This window comes from Hyaena hyaena, unplaced genomic scaffold (assembly GCF_003009895.1).
Source record: "Hyaena hyaena isolate Hyena2069 unplaced genomic scaffold, ASM300989v1 scaffold_314, whole genome shotgun sequence".
Lineage (NCBI taxonomy): Eukaryota > Metazoa > Chordata > Mammalia > Carnivora > Hyaenidae > Hyaena > Hyaena hyaena.
Genome location: NW_024080947.1, coordinates 1,706,459 through 1,724,726, shown reverse-complemented (window position 1 = coordinate 1,724,726; position 18,268 = coordinate 1,706,459). Strand labels below are relative to the sequence as shown.

Below are 18,268 nucleotides of genomic sequence, written 5' to 3'. Positions count from 1 at the left end.
GAGTTATTTGAGTTTCCGTCTTTCACCCACGGAGAACAGATTCCTACATCAGCCTCCACACAGCACTTCCACGAGGGTCTTCTCTCACTGTATCTCCTTCTGCGACCAGAACCTCATTACAGCCAAGTTGTTACTCTCCAGAGCCAGCCACGTAGCACCGTGGGGTAGGGAAAACCCGTGCACTCCAGAGCAGATGTGTGCCCCGGCAGAAGGTCTGCCATACACAGCGTGTGCCACAGATGTGTGCTCTGGCCTGTTAAAAATAATGTCACTGGATTTGTTACGTAATTGATTATCATTTTGCAGGTTTTTAGATTCTGTCCCCACCCCATAAATTTAGCAAAGATCTCTATACCTTTCACCTGACAGGTCGAACCCTTACTCCTAGCTTTGAAAAACTTTTGGATCACATGGGCTCAAATTCATACAGCTAACTAGAAAATCAGGAGAGCATGTTATTTAACTTACAATAATTTATGAAATTAATAGATCTGACAGTCCAAGGTCTCTTTTCACACAGGATCATGGCTAACCCGCCTCAGGAAAGCAATTATGGTGTTAGGATTCCTTCACTGAAGGTGCGAGAAAGAAGCCCAAGTCAAACTGACTTTGGCAAAAGAAAGGTGTGGAGGGATTTACGGGTTCACTCGCTAAAAAGTGCAGTGTGAATTCAGGTTCCAGAGGCTCTTCCGAATGAAGTCTCTCTCTTTTCATTTTCCTTTGGGCTATAACCGCATTGTGGAAGATGACCACCCCGGCTGTCAAATTTTTGGTTCCGTGGCCACCCCAGCACAGACGGTTCTCTTCCCAATTGTTCCTTCCAGCACAAGTTCCAGATTTTCTAGGGTCCAAGCCCAGCCTTAAAGCAGTCTCTGTGGCCAAGGGGATGGAAGATGCCGACTGGCCCAGAGCTGGTCTCTGGATGCCCTTTGGAGACAGAGCCAGAGTCCAGGTGCTCTCACTAGAAGCCTGGGAGCATATATGATGGCCAGACTAGTCCCACAGCTACCAATCACATTTGTCGATTCCCCACAAATTTGTCAGAGTGACAGTCTCTTTCAGAAGTCTGTGTAGTTATCAAACATTTTTCCTTAAGCTGCTCCTAAGGCATTCATTGCATATTTCCATTTTATCAGGTTTTCTAAATGTTCTGTCTTTTAAAAAAAAACGAACAGGGGCACCTGGGTGGTTCAGTCGGTTGAGCTGACTCTTACTTTCAGCTCAGGTTGTGATCTGACGGTTCATGGGTTCAAGCCCCATGTGGGCTCTGCACTGACAGCTCAGAGCCTGCTTGGGGTTCTCTCTCCCTCTCTACTTGTCCCTCCCCCACTCACACATGCATCTGTGCTCTCTCTCTCTCTCTCTCTCTCAAAATAAATAAATAAACTTAAAAATTCTTTTTTTAAAAAGCGAAGAATTTCCCACATTTAAATGATACTTAGTGTATTTGTATACACGGTTATTTATATATTTCTCATCTTCTCCCATCCCAAATGTCATTACTTAAATCATTATATATAAACATACACACATCTATGTTTATGCACACACACTCACACAGAGGACAATATTATATATAATATGATAGCACAGAGACTGTGCAGTTGGAAGTTGAGAACAGCAGCGGAATCTGTTAGGAAACCATGTGACTGGACCGCCTACCTCCCCATGTCTGCTCAGAGAGTTGAGTGGGTGTATGTTGGTTACAGTTGGTTTTGTGGACTTATTTTATTTCAACACACTTTTCAGAGTCATGGTTATTCTTCAGAAAGGAACAAAGGGCTGAGAGGAGGCTAGTTGAGGGGGAGTTCATAAGGAAACTGGAAAACTGTTTTCTAAAGAGAAAGTTTAGTATCGGGAGAGAATTAAGTCAAAAAGCAATGGCTAGCTGTAAATTCCTGAAGGGCTAGCCAGGGACAGAAGAACATGTATGTAATATTCCAACAGGAGAATTAGGAAGAGTCTGTAAGTGTGATGAAAGTGGGGAAGAACTTCTGACCTTTCAGAGCCATCCAGTAGTGAAATCAGCCTCCAGGCAGAGACCACAGGGCATGGTGTGGGGAGAGCCTCTGGGATTTGAGACGAAATGGACTTGAACCTCCCCATCTCCAAGATTCTGTCTCCATGTCGTCGGGGAGTGGCGGGAAGGAGGGGGAGTTGTAAGACTTACAACAAAACCAGGAAATGAAATTGCAGAGACCGTCGCTTCGGGTCAGAGACCCCCAGATAAACTAGGCGTGGATGACACGCAGACCCAGGTCGCAGCCCCACTTTCCTCCTCAGGTTGACCTCCTCTGTGGCAGAGCACAAGCGCGCGGTAAGGCCCAAGCGCCGGGTTCAGGCTTCCAAAAATCCCTTGAAAATGCTGGCAGCCAGGGAAGATCTCCTCCAGGAGTACACGGAGCAGAGACTAAACGTTGCCTTCATGGAGTCGAAGCGGATGAAAGTAGAAAAGAGTGAGTATGTGGAGCCACCACGCTGCCTCTGCTTGGGAACTGCTGATTAGGTGATTTTAATCCTCCTTTTTTGCCTTGCTAAGGCCAATAACGTGCCCAAAAGACGCTCATCACATAAAAATGAGTAAGTTTGCACACACATGTACACACCTGCCTGGAATTTGAAGGCTTTTCACAGAAATTCTTACAGCGTGGAGCATTTGTTCACTTGGTTAATTTAAATTATCCTGCTTGGCTGAGTTTCCTTTCAAGGGATCAGAGAAGGATGTTTCTGGGCTTTGTAATTGAACATGTCTTCAGCTCTGCAGAGCCCGAGTGCAGTAATTCCCCACTTAATCTTGCTCAAGAGCAAATCATTTGATCTCTCATGAGAAAACATCCCAAACTGCTGCTTTTTCCTAATCCTAGATTTTTCGTATCATTAATTAACGCGTAAAACAATGCTTTCCAAACTGCTTTTGGCAGGAGCCTCAGGAGCCTTGGAGTCAGGATGTGGGTTGGGTTTGGGCTGGAGGCGCTGAATGGGAGTGAGGAGAGCGCTCCTCGCTCTGTGATCCACTCCAGGTGCCACGCCTGTGAGCCACGCTCTGCTTTCCTCAGCCTGGTAACGTGGCCTTCTGCAGTTCTCAAACAGTGCTATTCTTGGTGGGGCTGATACCATACACAGTTTTGCTAGTTTGAATAGTCTCCCTATAATTTGTGTTTTCCTTTAGCGCTCCTAAACCTACTTCCTGAAGTTTTTCTGAGAAACACGGTATTTACATGAAGTGGTTGAGTCTTTTCATTATAACTGATTGACTAAGAAAATACATGTCAAAACTGCTATGCCATATGAATTGAGATGTGGTGTAAGAAAAAACCTAATCCCAGCGAAATAATTTTTTGAGTTTCTCTCTAGCTTGTACGCTTGAACAATTGGTGAAAGAAATAAAGGCTTACTGGCCTAAATTTTAGGTACTTCTCCTCCACCTCCACTCTTGGGGGCTTGGGGATAGTGTTGTGATGATAGACACATGACACATACACATTTGTTGGCCAGCATCTTGTTATTACAGTCTTAATCCCGGGAGCAGGAGACCTCAGGAGATTAGCTAATTGATCACTTTGCCTCCAGGAAAAAGATTAGGACTAAACCACCCCTACATAATAAAGACTTTGCTAGAAGACAGCTCCTGGTCTTCCTTAGGGGCACATTTGCATTAACATCTAAAGATTGTCAGGAGGTGTAACAGCTTTCAGTGGAAATGCAACACACGAGTCCAGCTCCTGATTTTCTAGAAACTACAGCAGCTGGTCCACATTGTCCCTCAGTTCTTGTCTCTCTGCAAGCTGAGGTGTGACGTGTGTTAACACGCAGCCTAGCCCTCCAGTGCCAGGGTTAAACCCTTAGTACGGTGGCTCAGCACTGAACTGTATACCAAACCAGGACACGTTCTCCCCTGCGGGATTAACTTTCAGAGAAAAAGGTAGTTGGTTCTGAATCTCTGTAAACATTGTCATTTCACCTGCCCATCTTGCTCCCTCCCCATGCCCCCGCATTGTTTCCTTATTCAACCCTCCCAGTGTCCTCCAACTCCAACTTCTCAGAAGTCACCCTGGCAGGGTTAGCCAGTAAAGAAAACTTCAGCAACGTCAGCCTGCGGAGCGTCAACCTGACCGAACAGAATTCTAACAACAGTGCAGTGCCCTACAAGAAGCTGATGCTGTTGCAGATTAAAGGTATTTAAGGGCAGCGCAGAGGAGTGGCATGTTGGCCCGGGGTTTTAGTCTGGTGACGTCAGGAGTCCTGACCGTAAGCAGAAGGGAACGCATGCTTTTTGAGCACCTGCCATGTGCCAGGTGCTATGCTACCCCCTGCCTTGGGAGCTTCCCAAGATCCCATGAACTGGGAGATACTATGCCCACTGAGGCTTAGAGGGGTCAGTGATGTGACTGGGGTCAAAGCTGCCATCGAGTAGCAGGGCTGGATTTGCCACCAGGTCTCTCCTATTCCAGAAGGTCAGCTGCTGCTGCTCCCCACCGCCCCCCCCTTGCCCCGTGAGCCCTGCCACCACACAGTCATGCAGCTCCAGATGCCCCCTTAGCCTTCATGGCAGCTCTCTCCACTCACTCCTCCTTGCCGAGGAAACCAAGGTCTGCGTGGGCCAGAGGGAGACATGCAAATTCTTGGAGAAGGAATCCAGGGACAGCAGAGGTAGGTGAAAGCCACCTGGGTTCCACTCCAACATCCTCTCTGTCACTGACACGGGAGAGCGCCAGAGAAGCCACAAGCTAGAGACAAGTGACAGCTGCTAGAGTAACCGAGAGGAGGTCGGATGAAATCTCCTTCACTGCGGGTGTCCTGTGTGTCTCTACATTACCACTGGCCTTTTCAGTGGTAGCAGAAGATGAGCGACAAGTGCAGGTAACCCTCTATTCCCAAGTTATGACCCAGAGACACCACTATCCGTATGACTGGAAAGGTCTAAATCAGCACTCACTTAGGTGAAGGTGTGGGAAGCAGCACAAAGCAGTGCCTCCCTCCTAGCTGATGCCCTCGAAGACCACCCTCAGTTCAGATGAAAACCCCCAGGAAGAAGACACCGTGTAGGCCTGTCCTCACCTGCAGCACGTATGAAATGTAGGAGGTGGGCCACGCAGAGAGAAAGAGACTAGGGGAGGAGTCACTGAGGGAAAAGGAGCATGTTTGCTAACTTTCCTGGAGGAGGGACTTTAATTAATCCACACGTGTGCTGTGAAAGGACACCATTGATGGTCCTGATACTAACAAGGGAGAGTAGCGTGTAAAGCCAAACCCCCTCCCACCAGCCCGCATCTCAGAACTGGTGTTGGTAGATAAGAATCTTTGGAATTGCAAGGGTCTGGAGCAGAGGTGCTTCCTGGTCCTTCCTGTGGCTTGGAGAGTTCTCCTCTCTGGGAAGATGGTGACTCTCTGCCTCCCGCCCCACAGGAAGGAGACATGTGCAGACACGACTGGTTGAACCGCGGGCTTCGTCACTCAACAGCGGGGACTGCTTCCTCCTGCTCTCTCCCCATCACTGCTTCCTGTGGGTAGGAGAGTTTGCAAATGTCATAGAGAAGGCAAAGGTGGGTATCTGAAAAATAAAAACTGTTCCATCAAGCATCTCCTTTTCACAGCAATAGAATGTTCTATAGTTGCTAGATCATTACAAGGGCTTCTCAAATGCAAAATCAAGTGAGAAGGGATGGGTAGTACTTGCCGAATGTCTCTCAAACAAGCACTCACGAGGTGCTTGAGTGGGATGTTTTAGAAGGATTATGGCTCTTCTCTCCAGATTTTAAGTCCTATTTTCCTGTGTTTTAAAAAAGGAAGTGGCATATCGCTTCAGAGCTGTTTGTCCCTGGTACCTATGAAAGGCTGCTTCAGACTTACTGAATGAAAATCTCTTGGGGAGAAGCCCAGAGAATGGTCATTTATCAGAAACTTCACAAGTAATCTCTTAAGTTTGAAAAGAAAGAATTGTTGCTCTAGAGAATTGTATCCCTGCTATATTTTCTCACCTGGCAGAAAATACCCAACAACCAGTTGCCTGCAGCCCCTGTGGCCATCTGGTTTTCCTCGCAGACCCACAATTTCTCCCCTCCACCTAGCCACAGGCTTGCCTACCCAGGAAACTGTGTTCCTCCCTTTTTCCAGGCCTCAGAACTGGCGAGTTTAATTCAGACAAAGAGGGAACTTGGCTGTAGAGCTACTTATATCCAAACTATCGAAGAAGGAATTAATACACACACCCACGCAGCCAAAGACTTCTGGAAGCTTCTGGGTGGCCAAACCAGTTACCAGTGTAAGCGTTTACTGTATTTCAGAGAATCACAAGACTTTTCATACTCCCTACCTCATTCTTCTAACCAGCCACTTTTCAGTGTAACATGTCAGACTGTCTTATTGTTCTCATCCTCATCCCAAAGCCGCCGGAGACCCAAAAGAAGATGAACTTTATGAGACAGCCATAATTGAAACAAACTGCATTTACCGTCTGATGGATGACAAACTTGTTCCCGATGATGACTACTGGGGGAAAATTCCAAAGTGCTCCCTTCTGCAGTCAAAAGAGGTACAGTGCATGGATGCCACCCTCACTGAGAAAGCACTTTGCACAGGGCTACCCAATAAAAAGATAGAAAGTACTCGAGAACCACTGGTCAGTGTAGTGCCTGCTGTTGAACAGTGGCATTTATTTTATTTGTTGTTTATCTAAGTTTTTATTTATTTGTTTTAAGAGACATAAAGAACACAAGAAGAGGAAGGACAGAGAGAGACAGGAATAATCCCAAGCAGGATCTGCGCTGTCAGTACAGAGCCTGTTGCAAGGCTTGAACTTGTGAACCATGAGATCATGACTTGAGCCCAAATCAAGAGTCAAATGCTTAACTGACTGAGCCACCCAGGCACCCCGAACAGTGACATATTTTTAAAGGATATTTACTTGTGAATTCAAACCATGACTGCCATGCCAAATACGAATACAGAATTCAAAATATTGTTCAGTCATGGGTCATTGAAGGCTTTTCTGTTTTAGGCAAAATGTAATTTTTTTCTTTTTTTTCATATCTTCTTTTTGTACTCTTTTTCTTTTTGTATCTCTATGAGGTGATGGATGTTAACTTATCACAACTTATATAAGTCAAGTCATTATGCCTTATACCTTAAACTTATGCTGTGCTGCATGTCAGTTATATCTCAATATAAACAGGGAATAAAATAGAAATACTCTTTAGCCCTATCTCTTGCTTTTCTATGAGCATTATATTTTTTTCAGTCTTGAACTTTCAGGAATAATAGATGCATGTATATAGAATTTGGGTTTGCCAAGGGATGTACTAGCTTTTTTCTCTCACATTGGTATCTACTAAGCGCATACGTTGTCATTACCATTCTGTATTGTAAACGTTGACAAAAAAAGTGGAAGACACAAAAGAACCTTAAGTTTCATTGAAAAGAGGAGAAAGGATGTAACCCAAAGCTAGATGGAGTGTATGCTACGTATGGGCATTTAAATGAGAACAAAAATCACAGGAAAGAAATAATCAGGAGTAATGTTAAAGAGAAGGTGAAATTGAACCTGGTTGGGAGTTGAGTAGGATTTAGATGGCTGGACATGAAGGAAGAAATTATTCTAGGAAGAAAGAGTAGAATACACCACAGGCATGGAAATAAAAAATAGCATTACATTCACATATTCATTCGGCAAACAGCAAATCCCTACTGTAAACATGAGTGTGGTACAGTCTCTCCCCTTGAGGGTGTTGGAATGGTACAGAGGAGAGAAGCCCTCACTGGTCCTCAGTGCCTGGCATGTGAGAAGGCCTGTATGTATGCTAAGTGAATGAATGAACAAAGGAAGGAGACAAGGAAGAAGAAAAGAAAGAAGGAAGATAGGAAGACATAGCCAAACAACTGTTTTTATGAGTGAGGGGTGTTACGGAGTTGGAGAGTTCAGGACACGATGGAAATCCCACCCACGAGGCAGAGACTAGGGGATCAGGGCAGAGCCAGCCGGGCAGACTCTTGTATCTTTTCATGTTTGTACTGATTGCTCCACTGGGGTTTATATCCTCACCTACTTGACTCACTATCCACAGGGATGCTGATTCACCTGGAGTGTGGCTCTGAAATTAACCACCTCTTCTGTGCCATTTCCCCAGGTACTGGTGTTTGATTTCGGCAGTGAGGTGTATGTGTGGCATGGAAAAGAAGTCACGTTAGCACAAAGGAAAATAGCTTTCCAGCTGGCAAAGCACTTATGGAATGGCACCTTTGATTACGAGAACTGTGACATCAACCCACTGGACCCTGGAGAGTGCAATCCACTTATTCCCAGGTATTCCCGGCATCTGCTGACGGTGGGGACGGGCCGGGGATTCGCACTGTGCCCACCGACTGTGGCTCTCCAGAGGCTTTCCTCTTCATAACTGACAGCAGGCGGTACCCAAATATTCACACAAAGAGCATTTCTTTTGGCTCCCGCCTAACTGCAGCAGAAATATGGATGTTGTTGTCTCCTGGACGCTGCATTCTAGCTTGTGTCTGGAGGCAAACAAATTGTTCCCACCTGCAGTCTTCCAGGTGCTGCGCTGCCCTGGCAGATGAATAGCAATTGTTTAAGCAAATTACATGCTGGTCTGAAAAGCTTCCCAGGATCTGGAATTCAGCCATGGATCTGAAGGTGCAAAAGCAACATATTTCCTTCTCATTTCACACCTTCTCAGCGTAGCTTCCAGGATTTACCATTTATTTGGCAGTAGATGATGTTTATGCCTTTTGGGAGACAAAGTAAGAGGGAGGGTGTTGTATTGAAATAATGATTGTAATTTTAATATTTCCTACAGTGTCCTGGGCTTTTTTAAAAAAAGTAATTTTGGAGATGCCTGGGTGGCTCAGTCGGTTAAGCATCCAACTTCGGCTCAGGTCATGATCTCATGGTTTGTGAGTTTGAGCCCTGCATTGGACTCGCTGCTATCAATGTAGAGCCCACTTCAGATCCTCTCTCCCCATCTCTCTCTGCCCCTCCCCCACTCACACTCTCTCAAAAATAAATAAATTTTAAAAAAGTAATTTTGGCAAATGAGCAGAATATGCACAAACTCTAAGAAATACAATCGTAAGAAAAATATATTTTTTAATGTTTACTTATTTTTGAGGAGGGGGGGCAGAACGCAAATTGGGCAGGGGCAGAGAGAGAGGGAGACACAGAATTCAAAGCAGGCTCCAGGCTCTAAGCTGTTAGCACAGAGCCCGATGCGGGGCTCAAACCCACAGACCGTGAGATCATAACCTGAGCCAAAGTCAAACACCTAACCGACTAAGCCACCCAGGCACCCCACAAAAAATAATTCTTACATGCAAACGGTTGTTGTTGTTTTTCTTAACTGCCAGGGGGGAATAAGTGCTTTTAAATTATGCATGCCATATAATAGATTAGAAATAGATGTGCCACTAAACAGCAGAGAACAAACATTTGGTATCATACAACTGGGTTGTAATATTTTGCATTGACCTAGTCTACAAGTTGCAACTTCCCTGCCTAATCTTGTTTTAAAAATCAAATTACTGATTTTATTATTATAAAAACAATAAAGAATTATGTCAGTGTAGGTGAAAAGTTTTCAAATCCGTTTAATGAAATTCACATTTAACAAAAAAGCAGTCCTGTAATAACTGGTGTTTTAAGGAATGAAGCTAAGGCGGAAGAGTATTTTATTTGACATAGTAAATGAACCAGTAACGCCAAAGCATAAAATCCGCGTGATAGATAACATATATAGCAGTGAGATAATCACAGATCTGGGAGTAGATGAGTCAGTGCCTAACCTCTCTGGTTTTCAACATGTCCCAGCTCAAAATCACCCGAGGAGCTTTATAAAAATGTACTGCCAGGCCCAGCCCCAGCCCGAGAGATGTGTTCTCAGTTCATGTGGGGTGGGGCCTGTATGTCAGTAGGTCTTAAGAGCTCCTCAAAGGCTGTAAGGTGCAGCCATGATTAAGCACCCAGCCCTCCTTAGCAGAGGAGGAAGCCGAAGCACTGAGGTGTCCTGACTTAGCCCAGTGGAAACATGGAAGTCAGCAGGGAGGGAGAACCTCACCCCCCTCAAACTCTCGGCTTCCCCCCTCCCCTGCAACCCACGGCCTCTCCTGCTTGCTCGACTCCCACCATAAAGGATCCGTGTCTAAAGCTGAAAGCAAGTGTTTTTCTAGAGACATCCGGCAAGCCTGAAGAGTAGAATTTGTATCAAAGATGGTCATTCAGACATTTGCTATTAAAGACCACAGCCTGGCAAGGGAGTCCCAAATTCTCCATCGCTGCCGATACTTGGTTCCTTGAGTCCCATGAGAGTACGAGGTGGGGGTGTTAGAACACCGTGCCTCCTCCCACGGTACAGGCATTCTCCCAGATGTGCCACAGTCGTGACCAGACAGGAAGTGATGGGGGAGGGGCGGCAGAAGGACCCCGGAAGCACTGTTCATCAGGCTCACCGGGTATATATCCGGGTCTTCGTTCACAGCCAAAGAGGGATTTGGAAGGATGAGCGATATCTGTGCGAACCCACTTCAGCATGTATTTATTTCCTCGACTCTGCCTTTCTCTGCGTTATCAGTGTCCCAAACAGTTTCAAAGTCTGAAATCCCGAGGCCACAGAAGGCCTCCAGGTTGGGCTGTGCTACTTCCTGTCCTGTGTCCTGTGTTCTCCCTGCCTGCTGTCACGTCTGGTGGTCTAGAAATAAATATGTGGAAATGCGCTTTATGCACTATGACAGTATGCTCGTTTTAGTAATAGAGGAGAATTTCATCTGCTCCCAGAGACCGGAGAGCTTGGTTGTAACAAGACTTAACAGAGAATTCAGGGCAAGCTGTGTCTTCCTCCTAGCCATTCCCTAATGTGACGGAACGTTGGGGAGCACTTGCAGGCGACTCTGAGCACATGAAGTAGGCAAGGATGATCCCAAATGCAAGCATTTGCGAGTATGAAAGAAAAGTCCAGTCCTCGCATGATTCACACTATACTCAGGCCTTCCACGAAGCCTTGCAAGGCTTCAGACTGAAATACAAAAATGTGGCTTATCTGACAAAATAGACTATGCATTCTGCCTACCACTAAGGTATTCTGAGTTGTTTTCGTTAGCCACGTGTGTTTGTTTTCCATTCCTTTCCTTCCCTTTCTCATGGCTTAATCTCAGTCCGTCTCCTGTCTACTCCCCCACCTGCTCACCTTTGCAGAAAAGGACAGGGGCGGCCTGACTGGGCAATATTCGGGAGACTTACAGAACACAATGAGACGATTTTGTTCAAAGAGAAGTTTCTTGACTGGACCGAACTGAAGAGACCTAATGAAAAGAACACCAGCGAACTTGCCCAGCAAAAGGTATTTTGGGTAATCAAGTCTCAAACTTCAAGACCTTTAGTTTAGGCCCGAACAAAAGAGGCCTTGGAGCTCAAGCCTTCCCAGGGTCTACAGGGAGACCAGCCAACGGGTTTCCAATCATATTCTCCCTCCAGGAGGTGAAGCAGTCCGGTTTGTGTCCCGGGGGTTATAGGCATCCATTCACTGCTGCGGGATGGGTATTCAGGCCTCCACAGTCTTTCCCCCAAACGCAGTTAAACGCTGAGCCAGAGCTGGAAAGCTTAACAGCAAAACAGCAGTGAGTGTGACAGGAAATGGCTCCAGAACCGGGCCACTGAACCAACGTTGTTACATTCCCTTATAGGAAGACCCTCGGGCAGAAGCCAAGCCGTACGATGTGGCGCGGATGGTGCCGGTGCCCCAGACTACAACCAGCACAGTGCTGGACGGGGTGAACATTGGCCGTGGCTATGGCCTGGTGGAAGGGGACGACAGGAGGCAGTTTGAGATCGCCAGCGTCTCTGTGGACGTCTGGCACATCCTAGAGTTTGACTACAGCAGGCTCCCGAAACAGAGCATCGGGCAGTTCCACGAGGGAGATGCCTATGTGGTCAAGTGGAAGTACATGGTGAGCACCGCAGGTCAGTGAGCGCTTACGTTTTCTTCGCACTGAGGCAGGGCGGCCCCAGCCCTGCGGCTGGGAGTCCCGCACCCCTGGAAGCCGTTTCCTGTGTGCACCACCTTCCCTTCAGCCGCAGACCGTGTGCCAGTCTGACCGTTTGCTTTGAGAACCACTTGGCAAACCTTATAGGTGGATCCTGACACGATAGCATTGCTAATGACAGTCATGTTTCCTTAGAGAAATTAAATGTGCACGTTACGGTTTCTCTTCTACCCCCGTTCCCTCCCCTGCCCTGTCCCCAGAGGTTTTCTAGGAAAGTGAAGATTTGCCTACAGATGACACTGTGTGGCTGTCTGCTGCTTCAAGTCTTAAGTAAAGCGTATCTGGATGATTTCAAACTGAAACCAAGTGGTGTAATAACACACAAAAGATTTATTAAAAATAAAGGGAGCTATTTACTCTGAGGCTGAGAGCACTAACATGCTTTGCGGATCTTGTAGAATAAATACATGGCCGAGACTGCTCGTGGTTCCTGTGGGTGAAATGCTCGGCGTAAGGCTCCGTTGTATGCTCTGCACTAAAGGCAGTGAGGGAGGAAAGCCAGGGAGCTTCGGAGAGAGAATCTCTTCTCCTTGCCAGGAGGTAGCCCATTCTCTGCAGCCCCACCATTTGGGAGAATTTGTCACAACGCTGTGATTTTGAGGTTCAACTCCTGAGCGTTTTTTCACTCCTTGGAAGCCATCTTGCTGCCCAGGCATGGCTGCCAGGGGCTGCAGGGGATGAAGGCTGCTGTCTGCTCCTCAGACACCCGCAGACATAGAGCCATATGATTTCCTTCCTAATTTATCAGAAATAAGTCTGTTAATCACCTGACAGCATTTACTGAGCACCTACTCTGCATGTAGACACTTATGTTAGAGGGTAAGTAAACACATCTGCCCTGGCGTCAGGAAGCACATAATAAATGACAGTAAGGCAAGTGCAGGAAGATGCCAGTGTGGGGCATCGCCGGGCGGGACAGGGGGCTGTGCCCAGAGCTGTCCAGGGGTGCTGTGGGTCTGGAGGTCCACCCAGCCCAGGGGGCACAGCACCGGGGGCCTTGCTGTGCACTCGAGTTGAGTGCCTCCCAGCAACAATGTGGGACATAGTACATCATTATGCCAGTTTCTCAGCAAGGAACAGAACACCATGATTAAGTCGCCTGGCTGAAGTCACCCCGCTAGTAGAGAGCAGATTAGGACACCGAGAGCCCCTTTCCCATTCATAAGGAGGCCATGTGGCTGGGAGGAAAGGGCACAGGCCCGGGGGCTGGGCAGCCTGGGTCTGAATCTTCTCAGGCCCTATGTACCAGCTGTGCATGGTGGGTGAAGGGATGTAACCTGTCTGAGCCTCGGGCTGATGATGATACCCAGCTGAGAGCTTCCAGCCCATGCTCACAAGATACAGGAAATAATTGTCATGATGTCCCCAGCCACAAAAGCAAAATTGCCGTATTTCCCTTGAAGGTGATATAACATAGATCTACCCAAATTAAGCGCCCTTACCAAAGAGGCACTGTTACAAGTTTCTGCTCATTGGTGTGATGCCGAGTTGTCAAACCACAGTAACCACCAATAAAGGCAGTAAGAGGGGATTTAGCGGGCGAGAATCCACTGACCTCTGGTGTTGTGCAGCAGGGAACTTTAAGGAACAAGCTTTGGAAGCGTGCATAGTCCCCCTTCCTTGAATACAGAGAGGAAACTGCGTGTTTACAAAAGACAAAGGGGCAATAGAGTTTGAAATTCAGTCATTTCTTTACCTGAACTGTTAGTTATAAAAAGAAGTAATAGTACCTAAGTGAATAAAATGATATCAAAGTGAATTAATTAAAAAAAAGTAATCTAAGATTTCTGAGGCCTTCATGGACTGTTCTCATGGAGGGCCTGAAAAAATAATGATTTGGTGCAGGCAGATACTTTCTTTCTTCCAGTAAACACAACACGCATCTCACAGCAGCCCAGCAGCGTCCGTATGAGCATAGTCACAAGCCTGAGGGGGTCCAGCTGCAGAGCAGTAAGTTAGAGCAGGGAGCATTCGGATGTTGGACAGTCCCTCCAGGAGCAGACAGAGAAGCATAGCCCAGAGGTACTAACAGTGGCCCCTCGGTGACCATAGTCTAGCTGCTCATCACTCATCCCCGCAGCTGCACTTGCAAACAAGACATGGAACTTGGAGCTCGGGAAGCTCTTCTGGGACAGGGTCAGCAGACACCAGCAGCTGATGGTACAGTTGTCCTCTTGACAGACACCAGCTGGGTGCACAGGCGCAGAGAAGCCCCTGGGGAAGTGAACCATGGCTCCAGGGAAGGGAGACCAGAGGCCACGGTGGGCAGTCAGTGGGGTTCCACTGCAAGACCACTTGACCATGAGCAGTTCTTCATACTGTAGCTTCCTGTTCTCCTAAACACAATTACTGGTCAAAACTTCCTCTTGAAACATAATGAGACAATGCATCAACACTTTTTTTTTTAACTTGATTTATTTTGGGTTTTTTTTTTTTTTTTAATATTTTTATTTATTTCTAGGAGAGAGAAAGACAGCGTGAGCAGGGGAGGGTCAGAGAGAGAGGGAGACACAGACTCTGAAATAGGCTCCAGGCTCTGAGCTGGCAGTCAGCACAGAGCCCGACGCGGGGCTCAAACCCACGAACCGCGAGATCATGACCTAAGCGAAAGTCGGGACACTTAACTGACTAAGCCACCCAAGCGCCCCATATTTTGATGGGATGGGTGGGGACAGAAAGAGAGAGAGAGAGAAAATCCCAAAAGTGGGGTTCAATCTCATGACTGCAAGAACATGACCTGAGCCAAAATTAAGAGTGAGACGCTCAACCGACTGAGCCACCCAGGTGCCCCTGTCAACACTTTAAATTAGCCATCTGATCAAGACTATTTAAAGGTTACAGTCCCTAAATTCTTACTGATGAAAGTTCAATGTTTACTTAGCTAAAATTAAAAATAAATGAACTAAAACTTAAGTTGTATGTAGTAATAAATTTATGCATATTAAAGAAAATTACTAAAAACTATTATGAAATATTTTAAGGAAATAATTCTATTTTAGATATATACTGAAGTCCACATTAGACTATTAGATGGTAAAACACCAGTTATTTAAGCCTGAATACATATTTACACAACGTATTTAAGTGCCAATAGGTTCCAAGATATGTATCAAGTTCTGTGACCTGTTTTAAGCACATCTTTCCCCAGTTGACATGACTAATTTTCACTACTTTGAAGAGTGGGATTGCTAATCAACAAAGGCAAGCTTTTGTTCTACCTAAAGTAGCAGAAATTTCAATGGAGTGGCTTCCAAACTAATTGTGAATATGCATAGCTTATTCATTGGTGGTTTCTCTTTTACTTTGCCCCTTAAAAATACACAAACTTGGGGCACCTGGGTGGCTCAGTCTGTTAAGCATTCAACTCTCAACATCTTTCTTTGCCCCTTCCCCCCAACCCCTACACACACATAGGCGTGTGCTGGCTCGCTCTCTCTCGCTCTCTCTCTCTCAAAATAATTTAATAAAAGATACACAAACTTGACCAGTTCAGGTCCATGAAAGATGGCACTAAAGGTTGTGCTTAGGCAAAGTACTGTTAAGAATTATAATCATTTCTGGAAACTGTGTATACAGTACTTTGCTAAAGGGCCAAAAAATTAAATAAATATGGCCCTGGCCTCTTAAGAACTTAAAATAAATGAACCTTCTTACCTTCGAACCTCAAGACAATGGTGATTTCGCAAATGGGACTGGAGCCGAGAAACACTGGGTTAATAGAGAACCAGAGAATCTAGTTATATCTTTAATTTTCAACAAGCGTGGGTGTTAAGCCTGCATTCTCTCATTGTTGCCCATCACTTTCTAGGACCACCCAGGCAGGCATCTGAGGTAACAGCTTAGTCTCCTGACCTCATTCATTCCAGAAGGGTCTGCCTGCAAGTCCTTGTCATCTTGTCATCGTCACCTCCTCACAGAGGCCTTCCCTCAACAGGGAATCCCATTAGCACTCACCCTGCCCTGTGTCACAGCCCCGTCTATCATCCTCAGAGCACTTACCAACTGTCTGAAACTGTCTGAAACTGTCTTGCTCATGTCTTTTAGAATGAAAGCGGGGGTTGGGGGCGGGGGGGGGGACTGTCTTCTCATTATTGCCCTGGTGTCCTGAAGAGTCCCGGGTACACTGTGGATGCCCGGTGAGTAGTTGTTGAATGAAAGAAAGGAGCCGGAAATGCGGTATATACCAAAAAGTAGCGAGCTGAGGTCTGAAATGCCGCCTTTCTAACATGACCACTTAACCAACTAGCTTCCCAGGCCAGCTCTGCAGTGAGCTCTGCACCGGGCGCTGCTAATGCAAATAAATGCCAGTGAGGTGCCAGGCGGTAAGGACACCCAGCACCGAGTCCTGGCTACGGACCCAGTGACGGATAATATTAAAATCCCAGATTAGTTTATGAAAGTGGTCTGTCAGCAGTAGATCTCTTCCATTTCTGACAGGATCTGGAAACTTCAGAGTGGTTTTTTTTGTTTTGTTTTGTTTTTTTCACTAGAATAGTTTTAACAGACCGAATTTTTCCCTTTGTACTTAAGGCTAGCCCAGCTGTTGTTTTCAATATCTTTTCTCTACCAGCTAACCTTTTGCCAGAAAATGCGTAATGTGGAAAATGTATCTGGGGGCCGTTGGTCCTGCTCTGGCAGTCACCAGTTTTCTCTGTCACACACTTGGAGTGATCCGCCATCTTCCTGGAGGATGACAGGTGTTTTTCATAGGGTATCAAGAAGGCTAGATCATTTTTCTCCAGTTTGGAGGCTCAGGACCGGTTAACTGGAAGAAAGATGCCTTTGCCCCTCAGCCCCATGCCCCAAAGCTTTTTTGTTCTTCACTCCTTGTCCTCCCAGAGCCTGGAGAAGAAAGCCAGACATTTGCTCTGCTTTTGGCTTATCAGCCATTTATCCTGCCCTCTTGGGTCCTTTGTGTTTGCAGTGGGAAGTCGACAAAAGGGAGAGCATTCAGTAAGGGTGGCTGGCAAAGAGAAGTGTGTCTACTTCTTCTGGCAAGGTCGGCAGTCGACCGTGAGCGAGAAGGGCACGTCGGCTCTGATGACGGTGGAGCTGGACGAAGAGAGGGGTGCCCAGGTAAGTGCTGGAAAGCATCTGCCCTGGGAATAAGGGAACCATCCTGCCTGGGCAGCCACAGGAGGTGTGGCCTGAAGACCTGCAGCATACAAGTGGCTTTTAGTTCTGGTCTGGCTTTGCCAGATCACGGGCTGGACCCACCGCCTGGCCAGGGGTAATTGGCTCTTAAACAAGATGTTGTATCTGCAAACAGTAAATCCACAAAACAGGTACCAAGCGCCCGAGAGTGTTTTCTTTTTTTAAGTTTCCACTTAACGAGTATTCAAGGATTGTAAATAAAACAAAGAGATGCTGTTTTCCGCTTCCAAGATTGGTAGAGATTTTTGTGAAGAATGGATCCAGGGTGGGTAAGGATTCAGTAGGGTGCCTCCACTGGGAAGCGTGGCGTGAAACTGCCATCCTGAAAAGCAGTTTGGCCCAACAACCTGAAAATTCTCATAAACTTTGATCAGTTATCCCACTTATACACATCTATCCTAAGGAACTACCTGAGATTAATGTAAAAATTAGTATTCTCATCATCTGCATTCCTCACAGCAGCCCTCACAGCGGCCCTCACGCAGATTTTTCTGGAACATGTCAGATCGTGTCATTCCCTTGCTCTCCAAAGTGGTGTCTTGGTGATCTGCCAGCACCTTCGTGGTCAGCCCTGCACACCTCTCCCACCTTCACCTTGTCTTCCTCACCTTTTGACATTCCTGAGACACCCAGACCTCTTTCTGCCCACCCCAGGGCCTTTGTGCAATTTCCTGTCTGGAACATTTCCCCTGTATCCATAAGTAACTTTCAACTTCATATGATTCAGTTTTATGTTCCAATGTCACCTATTTTGTCCAAATCCCTCCCCATTCTCTGTCCCTTTATTAAGCTTTATTTGTTTCCAAAGCACTTACCACTATTATCACTACTTAAAACCATGGCTGTAGTCATTTTTCATTTCATTTACATTTGTGTTTACTTACTTGTTATTCCCTCTTTCCCTAGAAGAATGAAAGAGACCTTTGTGCCGATCTAAACCACCATTTTAACGTCAGAGGCCAAGATTTTGTAAACATTTCTTTTTCCTGTTCAGATTACCTTTGCCCTGGGCCCCATCCTTTAGTAATGAAGAGTTGACCGTAGGGTTTGGAGAAAGCATGATACCATGGGC

At 46.3% G+C, this 18,268-nt stretch overlaps 1 protein-coding gene across 3 annotated transcripts in view; it reads left to right on the top strand.

Annotated features, from left to right (window-relative positions):
* The window catches only part of SVIL (supervillin), a 121,915-nt gene that overhangs the window by 92,848 nt on the left and 10,799 nt on the right, over nt 1-18,268 (top strand). For all 3 annotated transcript variants that reach the window (XM_039248660.1, XM_039248659.1, XM_039248661.1), the window contains 9 exons: nt 2,284-2,456; nt 4,020-4,175; nt 5,407-5,543; nt 6,115-6,262; nt 6,387-6,532; nt 8,124-8,299; nt 11,195-11,339; nt 11,683-11,959; nt 16,967-17,118. In XM_039248660.1, the coding sequence (XP_039104591.1) occupies nt 2,284-2,456; nt 4,020-4,175; nt 5,407-5,543; nt 6,115-6,262; nt 6,387-6,532; nt 8,124-8,299; nt 11,195-11,339; nt 11,683-11,959; nt 16,967-17,118 (1,510 nt within the window). The remainder of the gene's footprint in view (nt 1-2,283; nt 2,457-4,019; nt 4,176-5,406; nt 5,544-6,114; nt 6,263-6,386; nt 6,533-8,123; nt 8,300-11,194; nt 11,340-11,682; nt 11,960-16,966; nt 17,119-18,268) is intronic.